The sequence below is a fragment of the Carassius auratus genome, unplaced genomic scaffold (genome assembly GCF_003368295.1).
Source record: "Carassius auratus strain Wakin unplaced genomic scaffold, ASM336829v1 scaf_tig00004584, whole genome shotgun sequence".
NCBI lineage: Eukaryota > Metazoa > Chordata > Actinopteri > Cypriniformes > Cyprinidae > Carassius > Carassius auratus.
This window is the reverse complement of record NW_020523609.1, coordinates 457873-477496: the sequence shown is the minus strand read 5'-3', so window position 1 is coordinate 477496 and position 19624 is coordinate 457873. Positions and strand designations below refer to the sequence as shown.

The 19624-nt window shown below is 39.6% G+C and overlaps 1 protein-coding gene across 2 annotated transcripts in view; it reads left to right on the top strand.

Annotated features, from left to right (window-relative positions):
• LOC113070586 (glutamate receptor-interacting protein 2-like) overlaps positions 1-19624 on the top strand; it is a 163410-nt gene that overhangs the window by 39425 nt on the left and 104361 nt on the right. Inside the window, exon 1 of one of the 2 annotated variants that reach the window (XM_026243982.1) lies at positions 8696-9180. The exons of the other annotated variant lie outside the window; for it this stretch is intronic. Coding sequence (XP_026099767.1) covers positions 9045-9180 — 136 coding nt within the window. The 5' untranslated portion in view covers positions 8696-9044. Of the gene's footprint in view, positions 1-8695; positions 9181-19624 lie in introns of those variants that run through there. 2 annotated transcript variants of the gene reach the window in all.

The window sequence follows — 19624 nt, the reverse complement described above, 5'->3', positions numbered from 1 at the left end:
CGGTCTGAGACTACAGTACATGTAGCCACATCAACAACTAAAATATGTTTATTATTTATAGCTGCAGTCCGTAAGTTTTGACTCTGTTTGAAACCTGCAATTGCAATTATCTACAGAATTATCATCTGTATGTGGGTTGTGCATCTGTTCTGCACGGCTTCTCAGTTTGGATGAATCAAATGTTCAGCTGTAATTGGAAATCTGACCCTAATAAGAATTCGCACCAGAAAATTTCATCTGAACAAGTCACATGTCTGCCACTTTTGTTCTGACCAACTGAGAAAAACAAAACAAAAAAACATTACAATACATTGCGATACCAATATGATTAAAGCTAATGTTCGGGACTCTTTCTTTACAGTATGACTCTTTCTTTATGTTTACAGAAATAACGTAATGATGCTAAGACGAACGGCAGCATGCTTGTATTTCCTGCGAAAACCACTCAAATTAGAAAACATTATTACAAGCTTACTGTTATTAATCAGGCTAAAGTAAAAAGATAGTTTTGAACACTGGCTGGTTATGTACTTGCCCAAAAATGTATCATTTTTAACCAATAAAAATTACAGACTGTAGCTTTAAGATGCTGTGTTGTGTGGAAGTGAAACATTTAAACGTCCAAAACGTGCTCTATCCCAAACTATTCTAGCTATGCAAGCTTGTCTTGTTGCTTTCCAAGTATTTCAGACAACAATTAATGGATATGTTTATGTATTCTCACTCCTATAGCTGTAGAGTTTTATGTAAACTGTTTTAGAGTCACTTTTAGGTTTCAGTTCAAGTACTGTCATGCAGATTTGAAGCAATCTTAAATAGTATTACACACTGAATAACACACTTTGTGTGCAATATGTATCAAACGGTCAGTAAACTGACTGTGGGTGGGACTACTGCTCGTACATTCATCTCTATTTATTTGATAGCATGTATAATTGGTTGGTAGGGTTCGTGCTTTCTGGCTACCCAGCAGCCTCATTAAATCATCCTTCTGTGACATTATCTGCAACGTATCATACAGAGGTCAAAGCGGGACACTTGATGATTAAATTTGATTTAGTACACTAGGTAGTCATGTATATTGCCTTTAACATCAGGTTATAAAGGAAGAAGACACTGCACGAGATCCTCAGGGGAACTTCGCCCTATTTCCTGCTGTGCAGTGCAGGAAGCAAAGAAATGAAGCATAGGGGAAAATGCTCTTTGCCATGGTGAATGACTTCTAGTGGATTAGCGCTGAATAACTTCAGCACTGAATAACAAGTCAGCAGGTTTACAGAGCTGGTGGCAACAAGAAACACATTTGACATTAAAAATTAACTTTCATTTGAATTGCATAGAAGCACTGTGGCGATTTTATGTAGCATTTTATTTCCATGAATTTATCTCCACAGATAAAACCCTATGAGCATTATTGTCTGATTAATGATGTTGCCTTCATTCAAAATGCAGAGACTGGAAACATCTCCACTGGAACAATGACTCCAGATTTCAAAGCTCAGAGAGTGCATGGCGGTTAAATTATCCTGAACATACAGTTCATGTTAAGTTATCACTTTCTTTTTCTTTTTCTTTTCCACACTTGATTTCTGTAGAGTTTGATATTAGCATGTTGCTAAGTTAATAATGTAAGTTAGCGTCAGCAATATTAAAATTGAAAATCAATCTTTTCCTATAAATTGATACTTTTAAGTATGTTAATATTGACTGTGAGTAGTTTCCCGTACTAAAGCATGGCTAAAGATATATCTGTCTATCCTTAAGCCTAAATCAAACAGAAAACCTGATTTGAATGATAACATTAACTTTCCTTTGGAAAAACCTTTGAGCCTTGAGCATGTTTATCATGCCTTGAAATTGGTTTGGAACGGAGCCTATATATCAGTGTGGATTCTCTGTCAGGTTTACACAAAGATTAAGAAACTCTGAGAAAGACAAATATACCACAAGCTGTACTTTTCATTACAAGTTACAAGCGGATGTGGAGTTGCTATCTGAATCATGATGGATAAGGTTCATAATGAAAAAGTTCTCTTGCTCTCAAGTTCTCCACCTTGGCAACATTTTAGGCACCATGGGCGTAGTGTTCTCCATCACAAAGGCTGCTCCAAAACAACAAAGAGCCTAATTATATTGCTACATTTTACACAAAATAAAAGGCATAATTGCACGTATTCTTTGTGGAAATGGCAATCCCAGAATGCAATGCAACAAGTTCATTGAACAGTCCAAGATGATGGACAGATTGAAGGGTATGAATAAAACTAATTCGATGTAATTAAAAGTTAATTATTTTATACAATATTTATGTTTTTGGCACTTATTTACATATTCAGCAATTAGCATAGCAATATGCTAACATTATTTTAGTGTGGTTGGTGGAAAAGCACAATTTATGCATGCATGAAAATTAAAAACTACAAACATTAGAGTAGTGAGCAGGTAGATCATCAATTGCATAATTTACATAATTCAATCAGTTTTCAAGGATTCCGCTATCCAGTTATAGGGATAGTTCACCCCAAAATAAAAATTCTGTCTTTAATTACTCACTCTCATGTCGTTCCAAACCCATAAGACCTTTGTTCTTCTTCAGAACACAAATTAAGATATTTTTGATATCTGTTGTCACATTTACTATTTTAACGTCCTTACTTCCTTTCTGGGCCTTGGACATGTCAGTTGCATTGTTGTTTGTGCATGGTCAGAAAGCTCTTAGATTGCATCAAAATTTCTTAATTTGTGTTATGAAGATGAACTAAGGTCTAATGGGTTTGCAATGACATGAGGGTGAGTAATTAATGACTATTCACCAGTGAACTATCCCTTTAACATAGCTAAATGGTGGATTATTGGGCCTACAGACTATTGAAATTGTGTGTGTATACATGTTAACATAATAATTAATTCCATTGGAATTAATTGTGAACAGCAGTTGATCATCTTGTTGCATGAAGAGTGTCATTTATGTGTGGATGAGAATGACTTAACTTTGCTTAACATTAAGTATTGAGCTATTAGCTTAGCAAATAGCTCAATTTTTTTGAGCAAATAGCTCAATTTTTTTTGAATGCTAGTCGATCATGTGCAAGAGAATAGCTGTTAATGTTATTTCCAAAGAAGAGATTTAGGGGCCATTCACATATCGCGCCTAAAAACGCGTGGAAAACGCGCGCCGCTTTCTCCTTCTTTCCAAAGCGCTCCTGAGGCGTCTGTCTTTGCTAAGCAACCATGAGCTGCTCTCTCCATGAAGACGCGGAAATTGCAGCAAAGGATAAATGGATTTGCAGCACAAAAAAATCGCTCTCAGTAGCTCTGCTACTAAATTTATTTCAAAATGGCAATCCATATACAGCTATGAACAGCTGTTCCTTCATCTTGGCTGAGTTTTCAACATTGTTACGGGAAAGGATGAAGCTGATTGGTTAGTTCTTGTCACATGTCGCGACCGCGTTGCTTCCATTATGAGCGCGCATGCCGTGCGCCTACATTGGAAATAACAAACTTGCACACGTAATAGACGCGAAATGTGAGCGGCCCCTTATAAATCAGTTGCTTATAGGTAGCTAAATTATACACTATGGGGACAGTTGACATTAAACCAGTTTACTAGTGTTTTTCATTTTTAAGTGAACTATCTTAGCATTGATTAATGGTGGAGTGCTGGGTTGTTAGCTTAGAAACATGCTAAAATCGGACTATTGAAATTAATTGTGAATGTTAGTCATGTAGTTACACCAGGAGCACCATTCATGTATGTATGAGAATTGCCATTGAATTTACTTAATGTTAGCGTATTGAACTTAGCTTAGCAACATGCTAACATGAGATTCTACGGGAACTGTGGAACTTTTAGCATCACGGAAAGCTAACATTAGATTCTACTGAAATCAATTGTGAATGGTAGCCAATCATGTTCAAGAGAATAGTTGTTTATTAGGTTACTTTGGAAGCTTTAGATGTAGACAGTAGACATTGATGTGGTTACTAGGGTTTTGAACAGACATGTTTTGTGTTTTGTTTTATAGAGAAGCTTTTATTTCTCTGGGTTGTGGGGTGACATGGACCATAATCAGAGGTTTTCCTGGGGGAATTTGATGATCACACATACTCACACATGCACAAACACTCACACACTTCCACAACTCTATATATTACTCCTCTAATATGCCACAGGGAATCACTTTGACTGGTCTTCTTTAGTTCGGTGCTAGTTATGTGTGTGTGTGCTGGCTGACTGACTGATCCCATTTTAACCCAGCTCAGATGTAGCCACACAGACGCTCTCTCTCTTTCTCTCTTCCATTTCTTCTCCATCTCTCTCTGTCAGGGATGAAAAGGAACCACATTATCTTTCCCCAGCACACAGTTGACCCAGTTAAAACTCTGAAAGTATGACAATTTAAGAAAACTGGTGAACTCCATTCCTTTCCTTACTTTAGCAAACATATGGGAACTCCACAGGAACATGGCAACTATTTAAAAATGTTTTATGACTGAAATGATACATCAGATGATATTTTCAAGGACTGGTTGACTCTGTTGTGCCTGGGCTTGCTGTCTCCATTGAGCAACTCCTTAAAGAATAGCTTACCTAGAAATACATTCGGTCAAAAAATACAAAATACAAAACAGTCTGTCTTCATTTACTCATCTTCATTTCAACCTAAACCCATATTATTTAACAGTTTCTATGGAATACAATAGAAGATGTTTATAAGAATGTTCATGCTACTCTTTTCCATGTAGTGGAAGTGAATAAGGTCTGATGTTGTAAAATAGGACAATAAAGCTCCATAAACATATTATTAAAAACTGGAATGAAAAAAACATAAAAACATAATAATAATACAAAAAAGAAGAGTTTATAACACCCCAAGATCTTGGAAAAGTAGTTTTTGTATTAATTTTTTTTTTAAACATAAAAAAGACTAAAAATGTCCAGCTGGTTTAACCGTCAAATAATTTTCCCTAAAATGTAAATACATTTTCAAATCTTATTTATTACCTATATATATTTTTAAAGGTATGACTCAAGGATTTTATTTATTTTTTATTTAATATGAATTCCACATATATTGTTTGCAAATACGTTTTTGAGGAGTTGCACCACATGACAGTTTATAGCTAGAAAGAAAACTCACCTTAAAAATGCATCAATATGAAGCGGTGAAAAAGTTTGGTTAAGAATTTCTGTTTCAGGAATTAAATTTTTATCTTTTAATGAGGCTTTTGTCTTCATTATGATATTAGGACACTTTTTATCATCCTGACATTTCCGACTTTATGCAAAATACTCAGGTGCTTGTATCTATCCTTATTTTTTTCCTTTCCAATATCAGTGAACCCAACGAACTCCCACTTTCCATGCATGCAAACCGTTTCATCTGATGAACACGGCTGCTCATGTCCTAGATTTCCAGATCAGTCCTTCTTGCCGAGGAAGAACTTTGTGAGACAGGTGAACTCAAAGGAAACAGTTGCTCAGCAGAATGGAGTTTTAAAAAGGGATTTTCAAGCATTTAATCAGCGTTCCACTTTTCGAACCGATTTCAGCTGTCACGCTTACAGTCGTGTTAAAACGTTCACAGTTTCCAGCATCTGAGCCAATGTCTGGGTTAACGCTGCAGTAATTAGCTTAAGGACACAGAGGAAATAGATTTAAAGGGATAGTTCACTCAGAAATAATTATAATGTCATCATTTTTTGACCCTAGTGTCACTCTGTGCAATATTTTTTCCCTCTTCTATGGAACACAAGGGAGAAGGCAGCATATTCAGGCTACTTGTTTTAAAAGAAACTTTGACAGTACAATTGGATGGGAATTCTGGCAGTTAAGCTCTAACAAGGACAAAAAAAATAAAAAATACCATAAAAGTTGTCCATATGACTCATGCACACTATCATTTGTAAGAGTTGTATAGCAGTGCCGAGGAAGATAAATTGAAGTTTGACAAACTACACGTTTAAAGCAGTTAAAGTGTAGTCATACAGCTAAAATAGTTATCTAGAAGCTAACAAAAAGCAGATAACAGCTATTTAATGGGCCAATGGATTTTAAACACATAACTGTTAAATGTTATAATTTATATCAGAGCAGTATTTGTGGTTTAAAAACTTTCTTGAAAGGATCAGAATGAGAATATAACTGATATTAACAAACATAGATGTACAGTAGCTTACAACTAAACATTTTGCTAAAGAAAGCCACAAAATGACAGCATTTTAAATTTCAAGCTGAATCAAATGAATTGATTCATTAAAAAGAATCAGCTTTTTCCTACTACACAAGTTTTTTGGAAGATATACTTAATTGTGTTTTGTAAAGATGTGTTTACAATAGTACTTGTAGTACGAAGTAGTTAGCCAAAGTACTGTTACACTACTAAAAAGTATACAAAGCATTGGTACCTTTGGTTGTTTATTTCCCAGCACTACTACTGTGTCTATTCATGAGTGTGTGAGTTTTTTGCCTCATGTTAGCAGTTTGAGATGCTATTTGCTAGCTGTGTCATCTCTTCATTAAGTGCAGAGGGAAATGTTATGCTCTGTGAAGTTAATTCCTCAACAAAAATCCATCTTTGTGAATAATTTATCAAAAACTTGAGTCTCAGCTAACAGTTCTGAAAAGTTTTAACTACTGTATGTAAGGCAGAGTTCACCAAGCAAAAATAAGCCCTGTTGAAAAATAAAACAGCATATGCTGGTTAGGTATGTTTTGAAACATTCCTGCTAGTTTAAGCTGGTCCTTAACTGGTCATGAGCTGGTTTTAGCAGGTCATGAACTGGTTTAAGCTGGTCCTTTGCTGATCCTAAGATGGTCCTATACAACTGCTCAGGACCAGCTTAGGACCAACACTTGACCAGTTTAAACCAATTCATGACCAGCTAAGGACCAGTTTAAACCAGCTCAAACCAGCAGTCATGATTCAAAACATACCTAACCAGCATAATCTGTTTAGAAATAAAATAGTACACTTTGAATGTACTTGTTAAGTTGTACTATAGTAATGGAAGTAAAAATCTTCATTACTCTAGTACTTCAGAAACCTGTCTTTACTTGTCTTGCCAAGGTCATCCAAACTCTCAAGAATTATATGAACCAGACATCAACAAGAAAATTACAAAATTTGATTTTGAAATTGGGTAAATGAACAAAAAAAACTAGAATCAATTTTTAAAAGCATCTGTCTGGTTTTCAACTCCTCAACAGGATGTAATTTCCTGACCGATTTGATTTTATTCCCTGCTATGTTTTATTTTTGAAGGAAAGTAGGTAGTGAACTCTTCCCGTACATGTGCAGCCTCTTTGTCGGATTAGTGCAATGTCCTGTGGGTGTTTCCACGGACTCTGGAGAACATAATGATGTTAATACTTAATTCAAAGAGCTTTCTTTTCTCTGCTTCTCTCCTCGGCGCTCCCCTTTCCTTCTTCTGTGTGGGAGGAATGCAGAGCGAACAGCTGTGTTGAGACTCGCAATGTGGCATTTCCTTGAGAGATGATTTTTCCCAAAAAGTCTTAAAGGGAATTACGAGGAGATTAACGCCTTCTCGGGCAACATCAACAAACATTTGTTTGTCGGGGCAGCTGCAAACATCATCGCGTTTCTTGGCAATTAGCAACAGCATTTTGTGGGTAGTTAATTTCGCACCCAATGTTATGAGTTTTAGGAAGGGACCTCCTGTTTGAACAAGCAATGGAGGACAGCAATATCATCAACCCACTCTTTTTGTCTGTTTTAAAAAACTTAACTATAAAGTGTGCTAAAACAGATCAACAGAAAATAGTTTCTGAAAGACTGAGCTTGAGATTAATCTAAGCACTAGTTTCCACTAGGTGTGGGTGATATACCAGTAGAAATGATTGACCTTTGGAAATTTTTCAACCGGTAGATATTTCAATATGGTGGTTACACAGTCACGTGACATTGCTGTGCTTAATGGTCGCGAAAATGTATAGTTTGCATGCATGCTAAAAACAAGTGATTTTAAGCCATTTAAACACAATCAGTAGTAAAAGTGAACTCATTTAATTTAATGCATGCACTGTCTGAGAGTGTCTCAGTGTATCTGAGTGCTGTCAAATGAGGTGCTCACACCTGAAGACGGTGATCATAGAGGACCTATGAAGTATTGCATGGAGTTATTTTGCCACTTTATTGGCCTTGAATGGTTTAATACACACACTTGTATGTGTCAGAAGGTAATTTTGGTCTTAAGTGAAAGCAAACAGCTGAGAAAGAAAACATGTGAAACAGTATGTTGGATCCGGGAAGCTCCTAAAGTGACAGCAGTCTAATATTCCTGCTCTCGGTCATTCATGTAGAAATGCTAACATACTGTTTTTCACCTACTATAGGCCTGTTTCTTTTTAACATACCCAGCAGACCAACCAAAATCATAATATGCTACTTGATAATGCTACCTACTGTACTGTAACAGCAGGTGACGGAGGGAAGCTCTCTTGTTAGCTGTATGTTAGCACATATAGATGACATCAAAGCTAACAGAAACAGTGTAAAATATCCAAAACCTCAATTAGACCTCTTCAAGTCATCAAGGTGGATCTAACTTCCTGTGTGGCCACTTCACAGCTCTCAGTCCATCCTCCATCCTAAGGTTAACCCTCCCCAATTTCTCCCAATTCTAATGAGGCATTATTAGCTGATTAGAGAGGACCCTCGTGAAAAAGATGAAAGCTAGAGTGAGCGAGTCGGAGAGAGCAAGCTGGATAGAGGGAGGGATGTAAAAAAAGATCAACTCACTGCTAGTTGTGCTGTGGAAGCAGTGGGATAAAGCTTCACAGTGAGAGAGAGAGGCAAACTGGGATATATTTCTATTTATTTCCCCCCCTCTGTTCCCATTTCTTGGCTTGTTGCAAAGAAGCAAGAAAAAAAAAAAATTCAAACGAAAACAGACGTAAATTTAGCATCCTAGCAGCCAGAGCGTCTCCTCTACGCGCTCGTTCAGAAGACTCTCCGTGTCTAATGTGACACATTGGGGTGGAATCGTGGGACATTCGGTCACGCAGAGCTAAGGGAAGGATGGATAGAGTGAACCGGGTTTTAAACATCGTAAGACAGATGTCTCCCAGGAAAAGGGAAAGAGGGTCTCATTGGGAGGCGGAGAGCCCGGAGACCTGCGAGGAGAGTCTGTGCTCTCTCAGCCTTTGCATCAGCGGTAAGACCACCCCTGGCAAACTTTCTCTCTCGCTCTGTCTCTCGCTCCGTCTCCCCCTCCTCCCACTCTAATCCTTTTTTCATTACTGCTTTGTGGGTTTGATATTAACTTTGACCTGTGGTGTTCGCCACATACACTGAGGAGAAGAAAAAGCTCTCTCTCTCTTCTTTCCATCAGTGTGGCTTCAATTATCATCTTGTTTCCTCTGAGGGGAAGAGCGATTGAATTAATGGTGAAACTCTTGAACTTAATGTGGGGGACGCGGTTTCTCAATCCTAATGTTGTTCCTGAAGAATTGATTTTGTATTAGGCTTTTAAATATTTGATGAAATGGATGTTTCCATGAGGCGCAATCATCATTTTCGGCTTTCATTTATCGGCTCAACTCATCATCGTTCATTCTACAGCTTTGATTTGGTAGGGTCTTCAGAGATCAGCGAAGCTTCACCGATATTAATAGAGTAAAGATCATAACTCTTCATTAAGTTATGACTAGCATGATTAATGGCTGTTTTAAATGAGGACTTTATCTTCAGGAATTTTGAAGACACCAAAGTTTGTACGGTTGATTTTGTGTTAGAAATCAAATGGAGAACTGAATCTTTCCTTCTACATCAGCTTTCATCTCATGCAAGTTTCAATTAGGTTTCAATTCCTAGACATGATTGTAGATTTCTCCTGTTGCTGTTTTTATGTAAAAAAAAAATTCTTTGTGCATACACTGAGAGTTAATGGGGTAAACTCAATGTTGGTTTGGACCCCACTGACTTTCATTACATAGACAAAATAAGCTAAAACATTCTTCTAAATATCTTCTTATGCGTTACACAGGTGAAAGAAAGTCATACAGGTTTGGAACAAAATGAGGGTGATTAAATGATGATGGAAATTTCATTTTTAGCTGAACAATCTCTTTAACTAGGACTAGGAATACATACAAAATATATATATTAAAACAATTATATATTATTTAGTTATAAATTAACAGCAAAATAATGTAACAGCAAACAATTCACCCACAAAAAAAAAAGATCAGAATTGAGAAAAATAGAGAATTACATTGGAATTGTTAGGAAAAAAAGTGGAATTGTAAGATAAAAACTCAGATTTACTAGATATATACTCAGAATTGCAAGATATGCACTCAGAAAAGAAAAAAAACGTCTGAATTATGAGATATAAGCTCAGAATAACTAGATATAAACTCAGAATTGTGAGAAAAAAGTCGATAACAAATTGATAACACGTAAAATTAGATTTTTGAGAATCAGATTTGCTAGATATAAACTCAGAACTGCTAAATATAAATTCAGAATTGTGAGAAAGTAAGAATTGTAAGATGTAAATTCTAAATTTAATGAAAACAGACAGAAATGTCAAATATAAACTCTGAATTATGAGATATGTTTTCAGGATTTGCGAGAAAGTAGAATTGCGAGATGTAAACTCAGAATTGCGAGAAAGTTTAATTGCAAGATGTTAATTTAAAATTACATGAAAAAGTCAGAATTTTGAAATGTAAACTCAGAACTGCAAGAAAGTAGAATTGTGTAATTTAAACTTAAAATTACATGAAAAAAATAATTTTGATACGAACTCAGAGGTTTGAAATGAAAACTCAACTGAAAGCAAAATTACAAGAACAAAGTAAATAATTCAAAATGTAAAATCTTGCGAGAAAGAATTGTGAGAAAATCAGAATTGTGAGATATTAACTCAGAATTATTTTTTTTCTCAGAAAATTCAAAATTATAAGAAACAGTCTGAATTGTGAAATAAAAAGTTGCAGCTACCTTTGTATTTTTAATTCTGTGGCAGAAATGGGCCTCCATACTTTTGTGTATAAAGCACAATCTATTATAGGCCTAATTAAGGCCCATTAAAAATAAATAGTTTCCATCTCTTTTTGTTTTTAACTCTTGTTGCATATTCCAACACAATCCCAAGAATTGCAAATGCTCCAGATGATGCAATCTCTCTTGCGTTTCAGATATGTTACATCTCGAGCAGTTTTTAAATATTTCATCTTCCATTCACTCCAGGAAGATTACATTGCTTTACATGTGATATAATATTTAAAACCTGGTGGAATATACTCTCAGATGCATTCGTGAGAAGCCCTACGTCTTTAATGAGACATCTCACGTTTACACACAGGGGAGGCTGTCTCGCGCCCTGCGACACTCTGTAATTACAAGCAAAACTGTATTATTAGGTATCACTATTATATCGTTGTTCAAAGTGACACTGTGTGTTCCAGAGTCACAGCGTCCTGAAATAGCATTGAATTATTCCAATGAGAATTATGCATCAAACTGGAATGCATTTTAATGCTTTGTGTACAGGCTTCCAGTCAGACCTGCTTTGATTCGATGCTGATTATGTTGTTGCTGTTCTGCGCTATAGCTGTGAATTTTGCTGTGTCGTGGCACTGTGTTTTAAGAAAGCCTCCAATGTGCCAGTCGATGTGCTGATCGGCTCAGACTATGTTGAAATAGATTGTGTTACAGGCAGCTGAAGTGACTCGGTTTCTTGTAACTTGGATAAAGTCAGTGTGACAAGAAAGAAAGAACGATCGGCTCCAGCTTGGTTGCTGGGTGCTAAATATACTCTGAACACACAGTGAGGGCACCTGGGAACTGTTCCCTAACTTTAGAAAAGGTGAGCCGTGAGAGGTAGAGAGACTCACAAAGAGAGCCTTTGTTCTGCTTTTGTGTTCTGAGTTTTCTGGATTTACCTTTTTGATGCTAGCTGAGCCCTTAAGCCCCACCTTAAAATCTCACTGACCAATCCTGAATTAGCAAATGTTGTGTTCCGCCATTTTAATTTGCATACAGAATGCAGAATTAGAATTTAACCAGTAGAATGTAAAATTGAATGATATTCACAAAAATCCCTGTAACTAATAGACACTCACACTTTTTTTTTGCAATATTAAACATACAAAAAATAAAAATAAATATATATATATATATATATATATATATATATATATATATATATATATATATTGATTAATGTTTTTGAAAAGTTTATTATTAGTTATTTGAAATAGTAATCTTTTGTAACATTGGAAATGTATTTACTGTCACTTTTGATTAATTGAATGCACCCAAGCTGAATAAAAGCATTAATTTCTTTAAAAACACGAAGCAGCTTATTAGATAGAAGTTCCCTGTTTTATATAATTTTTGTGTATTGTAGTTGTGTTGGGCTGCTTTTGCTCCAAGGTAAGTTAATTTTACTGTAATTAACTTACAGTAATATATATATATATATATATATATATATATATATATATATAGATTCAGGTTATTATGTTAAAACGTTTACAGCACCATAATGAGCATGTTAGGCACAGCTCTGTTATCTTACAGTAACACAGTAATGTTATCAACCGTAATATCGGTCAAATGCGGTTTGTCTCTTTTCAGTTGACTTTGAGGAGCGTTTGATACTAATTTGCAGCCTCCACAGTTTTTAATCTCGTTACGGAGTAATTTAACAGTTCCTGTAGAGAAATGGCAGATAAAAATGCTTTGGCAATGTCACACTTCATTCCAGTCCATGTCTTGTATTCATTTATTTTATAGAAAATCTCCAGTTAACTTCTGTATGTGTTAACTTCTGTTTATTTTTATTTTATTTTTATTTATTTTTTGGTGTATGATGATGTATGGTGCTTAAAAACATTCAAATGTTACATTAGATTCGTTTAATAACTAGTATTGTTATTAAAAGATGATAAAAAAGTCAAATATGTTACACCACTTAAAATTATAACCATTGTAAAAATATTTCCAGTGTTTTCCGAAGGCAAACTTAGTTTTATTGCACTGCAGTGGATTTGTGATCCTTTTGTGCACAGTCTCAGCTGTACATTTGACCAGTTCTTCAGGTCAATGATCCTGTGAGTTCATGCTGCAAAGAAAACAATATGAGACCAGGGACTCTTGGGAAGCCAGAGGCCGATATGACACGAATCCACTGTTGTCTTTTGACCTTTGAAGTTTTCGAATTTGTGTCAGTGTGGTTTCGTACCCTCGTAGTGGATGACCATGTGTTTCCCCCCCTCATATAGCCACAAAAACACAATGTAAAGAAATACAATCCACTCCACACAGTATCCTGAATATTTTATGAGCGCTACACATCGAGAAAAGACAACACTGCTTCTGTCGCCTCATCTTTTCAGACATGTCACCGTATCCATCACACAGAACATCCACATTCTGCAAAGAAAAAAACTAAACAGCAGGATTCTGATGCATCATGGGAATGGCGAAGGCGTCTGAAAGATTTGTGGGAAGGAATCAAAACAAATTTGATTTCACAGCAAATGTAGAATGATGAATACTAGCTGCAATTTGGAGCTGCAGGAAATAAGTAATTCTGTTTTATATAGCTATGCTTTATTATAATATTATATTAGATCTGATTTATTTCACAGGTAAGGAGGTTTTGATCAGGTTTAAGATGAGGCGAGATGTTTCTCTTTTATTGCTCGGAGGTTGCTCTTTCATACTTGAAATTTCATCTATGACTCTGTCTAGGAGAAACTAAGATGGATCACGAATAAGAAAGATTTGAGTTTAAATGGAAATCGGTGGCATTTAATTCCAGATTTTGGAATTTGAGCGATCTGTTGATTAAAAGCCTCAGGAATTGTGCCACCTCAGTTGCCTTTGCGCCCAAAATGGAGCCAAAAATGGCAAGAATGTTTCATCTCTTACCAACCGTGAATAGACCTTCATTTGCAAGTACTTGACTTAATTCAATCCTAACCAGTCGTATCCAGCTTGTGTCGACTGAAATTAGGTCAGGGTACATGTTTTTTTTTTTCACTCTTCCTTTTTATCTAGCTTTGATTCACGTATTTCAACCATCATTTTGTATATTCGTGGCCTTGAGTTCTTCGTTTTATGAAGCGAATGCGTCAGCTGCTTAATGAAATCCACAGAAGTATGATAATGGAATGTTCGCCATATTTAATGAAGTCACTTTTGAATATTCATAGCTTGCAGAATTATTCTCCTGCTCCCCTGTGCTTTTTATGTTGCCTATAAATTAAATTATAAAACTTAAAAGACTGAAAATCAATGGACTTGATGTCTATTGTATTTTTGGTAATCTGTACTTCTCAGATATAAAAAATATAGTGTTATAGCCATTGATATATGTATATGTATATATATATATATATATATATATATATATATATATATAGAGAGAGAGAGAGAGAGAGAGAGAGAGAGAGAGAGAGAGTTCTTGGAGCCAGGAAAAGATATCATAGGTGTCGCCAAACGACTATTATAACGTGATTAACGTGTTTAATCAAGCTATTTTTTATCTTTATGACTTATTCATAAAATCGTTCACTTAATTGTGTTTAAAAAATGGATTTAATTCAGGGATGCTTTGCTTACTGCAAAGTACTTTGATGTCAAACACCGATCAGTCTTTGCAGTGCCACTTCAAATCCAAAGCGACTATGGCCAATGGTTAAACGCGCCAAATGGTTCAAATTCGTTCAAAACGTGGATTAAGAAATGAAATGCCGCTTGTGGGTTGCTCAGGGATGAACAGTTGTGATTTGTCTTTATATTTTGGTTGGCAAAATTGAGCAAACCAGCATTGTGTCTAAAATAACACAATATTAACTTCTTAATGAACTGTTGTATAAGATGAGTATCACATTTTGTAACGACAGGTAAATGAGGAGGAAGCAATTGCAGGCAATAAGATGATGTTTATTAGAAAGAGAGTCCAGAATGTTGGCAATGGCAAGGAAGGTCTACGGTGGCGTGAGAAGAGCTGGATGGTGAAGTCGATGGTGCAGGTGAAGGAGGTCAATGGGTGAAACCAGGAACAGACCGGAACACTGACACGAGGACGACAACACGAATCCAATCCAGCACACGAACACGGAAGACGGTAATCCAACTAGGACACGGAGACATGAGAGAGGATCTGACAACAGAGAGAGAGCGAGGTGAGTATAAGTAGCTGAGGTGTGATGAAGATCAGCTGGAGCGAGACAATCAACACCCAGGTGATGACAATCAACTAAACGAGCACATGGGGACAACGTAAGTACAAAAACAATCACAAAACATGACACGGAGGAAACACTGGATTTCCTACCGTGACAGTACCCTCTCCCCTAGGACGTCACCTGACGTTCCCAGCCTGCTTTACCTGTAGATTGTAATCATCTATAAGGTGGTGATCCAATATGTCCCGAGCAGGAACCCAGCTTCTCTCCTCCGGACCGTAACCCTCCCAATCCACCAAGTACTGAAAACCGCGTCCCCTCCGTCTAGAGTCCAGAATACGATTAACCGAATAGGTGGTTTCCCCATTAACGAGACGAGGCGGGGGGGGAACCGGGGCAGGCGGATTAAGACGGGAAGAAATCACCGATTTAATTTTGGACACATGGAACACGGGATGAATCCTCCTGTACGCCGGAGGAAGGCTAAGACGCACGGTTACCGGATTAATAATCTTGGTAATAGAAAACGGGCCAATAAATTTGGGAGCAAGTTTGTTAGAAACGGAACGCATAGGAATATTCTGGGTAGAAAGCCACACTCTTTGACCGACGACGTAACGGGGAGGCTTCGACCGGTGGCGATCGGCCTTAGCCTTGGTGCGCGACCTAGCCTGGAGCAGAGCTCTGCGAGCTCTGGTCCAGGTGCGGTGACACCTCTGGACTAGTGCGTGTGCGGAGGGGACCGAAACCTCGGATTCCGTACTGACAAAATTAGGTGGTTGGTACCCTAAACTACACTTAAATGGAGACATGCCCGTAGATGACACTGGCAAAGAATTGTGTGCGTACTCCACAGCTGAGAGTTGCTGACACCAGGACGAAGGATTACTGGAAGCCAAACATCGCAAAACCCTCTCGACATCCTGATTGCCTCGTTCGGTTTGACCATTGCTCTGGGGATGGAACCCGGAAGAAAGACTAACAGTCGCTCCTAACAATTTACAAAATTCTCGCCAAAATTTGGACACAAATTGGGGACCCCTGTCAGAAACCACGTCTGTCGGAAGGCCATGTATGCGGAAGACGTGGTCAATGACAGCTACCGCTGTTTCCTTGGCTGAAGGTAATTTGGGCAAGGGAATAAAATGAGTCGCCTTCGAGAACCGGTCCACTACGGTTAAAATCACCGTATTGCCTTTAGAGGGCGGGAGGGCGGTGATAAAATCTAGCGAAATGTGGGACCAGGGTCTTGAAGGGACAGACAGCGGTAAGAGTAACCCATCTGGAGGTCGATTGGAGGTCTTACCAATAGCGCAAACTGAACAAGCCAAGACGAAATCGTGGACGTCACGAGCCATACCAGGCCACCAAAATCGTTGCTTGACTAGAAATCTAGTTCTACTAACCCCTGGGTGACAAGCAACACTGGAACAATGACCCCACTGGAGAACGTCTGACCGTAACCCCTCCGGCACAAACAATCGGTTCGGTGGGCAACGAGCCGGGGGCGTTACCCCTTCTAAGGCGGTCAACACCTTCGATTCGACCTCCCATCTGAGCGCGGAGATAATGATGGTCCCCGGTAAAATGGGCTCGGGAGTAGCAGTACGATCGGAACGCTCAAAAAGACGGGATAAAGCATCGGGTTTGATGTTTTTGGAACCCGGCCGGTAAGAAAGTGTAAAATCGAAACGACCGAAAAACAATGCCCACCGAGCCTGCCTGGAGTTAAGTCTTTTGGCGGTTCTAATGTATTCGAGATTCTTATGGTCCGTCCATACAATGAAAGGTACACCCGACCCCTCAAGCCAGTGACGCCATTCTTCCAGTGCAAGTTTGACTGCCAACAACTCTCGATTGCCAATGTCATAATTAACTTCTGCAGGAGATAAACGGTGAGAATAATACGCGCACGGATGCACCTTTCCGTCTGAGGATGCGCGTTGGGATAACACTGCTCCTACCCCCACCTCTGATGCGTCGACCTCCACTATGAATTGACGTGAGCGATCAGGGGTGACGAGAATGGGAGCTGAAACAAAGCAGCTTTTCAGTTTGGCAAACGCAGCCTCAGCTGCGTCTGACCACCTGAACGTCAAACTAGGGGAGGTCAAGGCGGTCAGAGGAGCGGCTAGTTGGCTGAAATTGCGAATGAAACGCCGGTAAAAATTGGCGAACCCCAGAAATCTCTGCAGGGCCTTGCGAGACTCTGGGGATGGCCAATTTACCACAGCCTTAACCTTCTCAGGATCCATGCGAACACCCTCAGTCGAAATGATGTGTCCTAGAAAAGAAACAGACTGTGCATGAAAAACGCATTTCTCCGCCTTGACAAACAATCCATTCTCTAGCAACCGCAGAAGCACTCGTCGTACGTGTTGCACGTGTTCCTGGAGAGACGAAGAAAAAATCAATATGTCATCCAGGTAAACATATATGAACAGATCGACCATGTCTCGCAACACGTCATTAACGAGTGCTTGAAAGACTGCCGGCGAGTTGGTTAGCCCGAACGGCATCACGCAGTACTCAAAATGGCCTCTAGGGGTGTTAAAGGCAGTCTTCCACTCATCCCCCTCCCTGATGCGGACCAAATGATAAGCATTACGTAAGTCCAATTTAGTGAAAACGGACGCTCCCTGCAATCTCTCAAAAGCTGAAGACATAAGTGGCAAAGGATAGGTATTCTTTACCGTTATGTTGTTCAGCCCTCGGTAGTCAATGCAAGGTCGCAAGGATCCGTCCTTCTTTCCCACAAAAAAGAACCCCGCCCCCGCTGGAGAAGAAGAAGGGCGGATAAACCCCGTTGCTAGAGAACTGGATATATATTTCTCCATGGCCGCCGTCTCTGGAATAGACAAAGAATATAACTTGCCCTTAGGCGGAGAAGTACCTGGCAATAACTCTATCGCACAGTCATAGGGACGATGAGGAGGAAGAGAATCAGCACGAGACTTACTGAACACCTCCTTCAGGTCGTGGTACTCCGCGGGCACGTTAGCCAAATCCACTGCTTCCCCCTGAAACACAGACTCAGAAACATTAACACCAGCAGACAAAAGACAAGACAAATGACATTCCTCGCTCCAGCTAACCACAGATCCAAGGCGCCAATTGATCCTGGGGTTGTGTTTCTGAAGCCAGGCGTGACCGAGAACGATGGGGGATTGAGGTGAGTCCGTGATGTAGAATGAGATCTCCTCAGTATGGTTGCCAGATGTGATGAGAGAAACAGGTAATGTGGTCTGTGTGATGACTGGTAATCTGTGTCCGTTGAGAGCAAAGGGTGCAATGGGGTGTTTGAGGGAGGTGAGAGGAATGTTAAGCTTACAAGCGAACTTGAAGTCCATGAAACTACCCTCTGCCCCAGAATCCAACAAAGCGTGATGATCGAGTGCGTGGGTGGACCACCGTAGACTCACCGGAAGGAGTGTCGATGTAGATGAGGTCTTCCTGGCAGAGATCCCACCCGATAGTAGCCTCTGTTTTACTATCGGGCTTGGTCTTTTACCGGACAACGCTGGATATGATGTTCTTGGCTGCCGCAGTATAAACATAGTCCCAGGGATCTCCGCCTGATCCTCTCCTCCCGGGAGAGCCGAGCTCGCCCCACCTGCATGGGTTCAAGATCTCCCGGTGGGCTGACCGCAACCTCTGAGCGCTGACACTGAGCCTCCGGTCTGTTCGCGAGAACTGCTCTCCCCCTCCGTCTGGCGGCTTGATCGAGTCGGTTGTCAACTCTGATGGTGAGATCAATCAGGCTATTGAGAGAAGTGGGGAGCTCGACGGCGCGGATCTCCTGTTGGATGCGGTCAGCCAGCCCATGCAGGAAGTGATCCCACTGCGCCTCTTCGTTCCACTTACACTCCGCCGCCAGGGTGCGGAACTCAATCGAGTAATCGGATACGGACCTGTCCTCTTGACGTAGGTCCGTGAGAAGTCTAGCCGCTTCCCTCCCGGCGACGGAGCGGTCGAAGACCCGTCTCATCTCCTCCGAAAGGGCGTGGAACGAGGCACAGCAGCTGTCTTGATTCTCCCACACCGCCGTCCCCCAGAGGGCAGCCCTTCCCGTCAGTAGTGACAAGACGAATGCCACCTTCATTTCTTCGGTGTAGAACGTGCGGGGCTGCATGGCGAAGTGCAGACAACAATGAGACAGGAATGAACGACAAAACTCTGGCTCACCCGCATATTTCTCAGGGATGGGGAGGCGTGGTTCGGGCTGGGAAATACCCCCGGAGACGATCGGCGGTGTGGGTGGCGTGGGAGGCGCAGCGGGTGGCTGTTGTTGTTGGTGTTGAGTCTGGAGAGCGAGCTCGGACACCTTCGTCACCATTGCTTGGAAGGCTCGACCCATCTCATCTATCGCCTTGTCTTGGCGATCCATACGACCCACGGCTCTCTGCAGAAATTCCTCCAGATGAGATGGGGAGCGATCGCCTGCTGCTT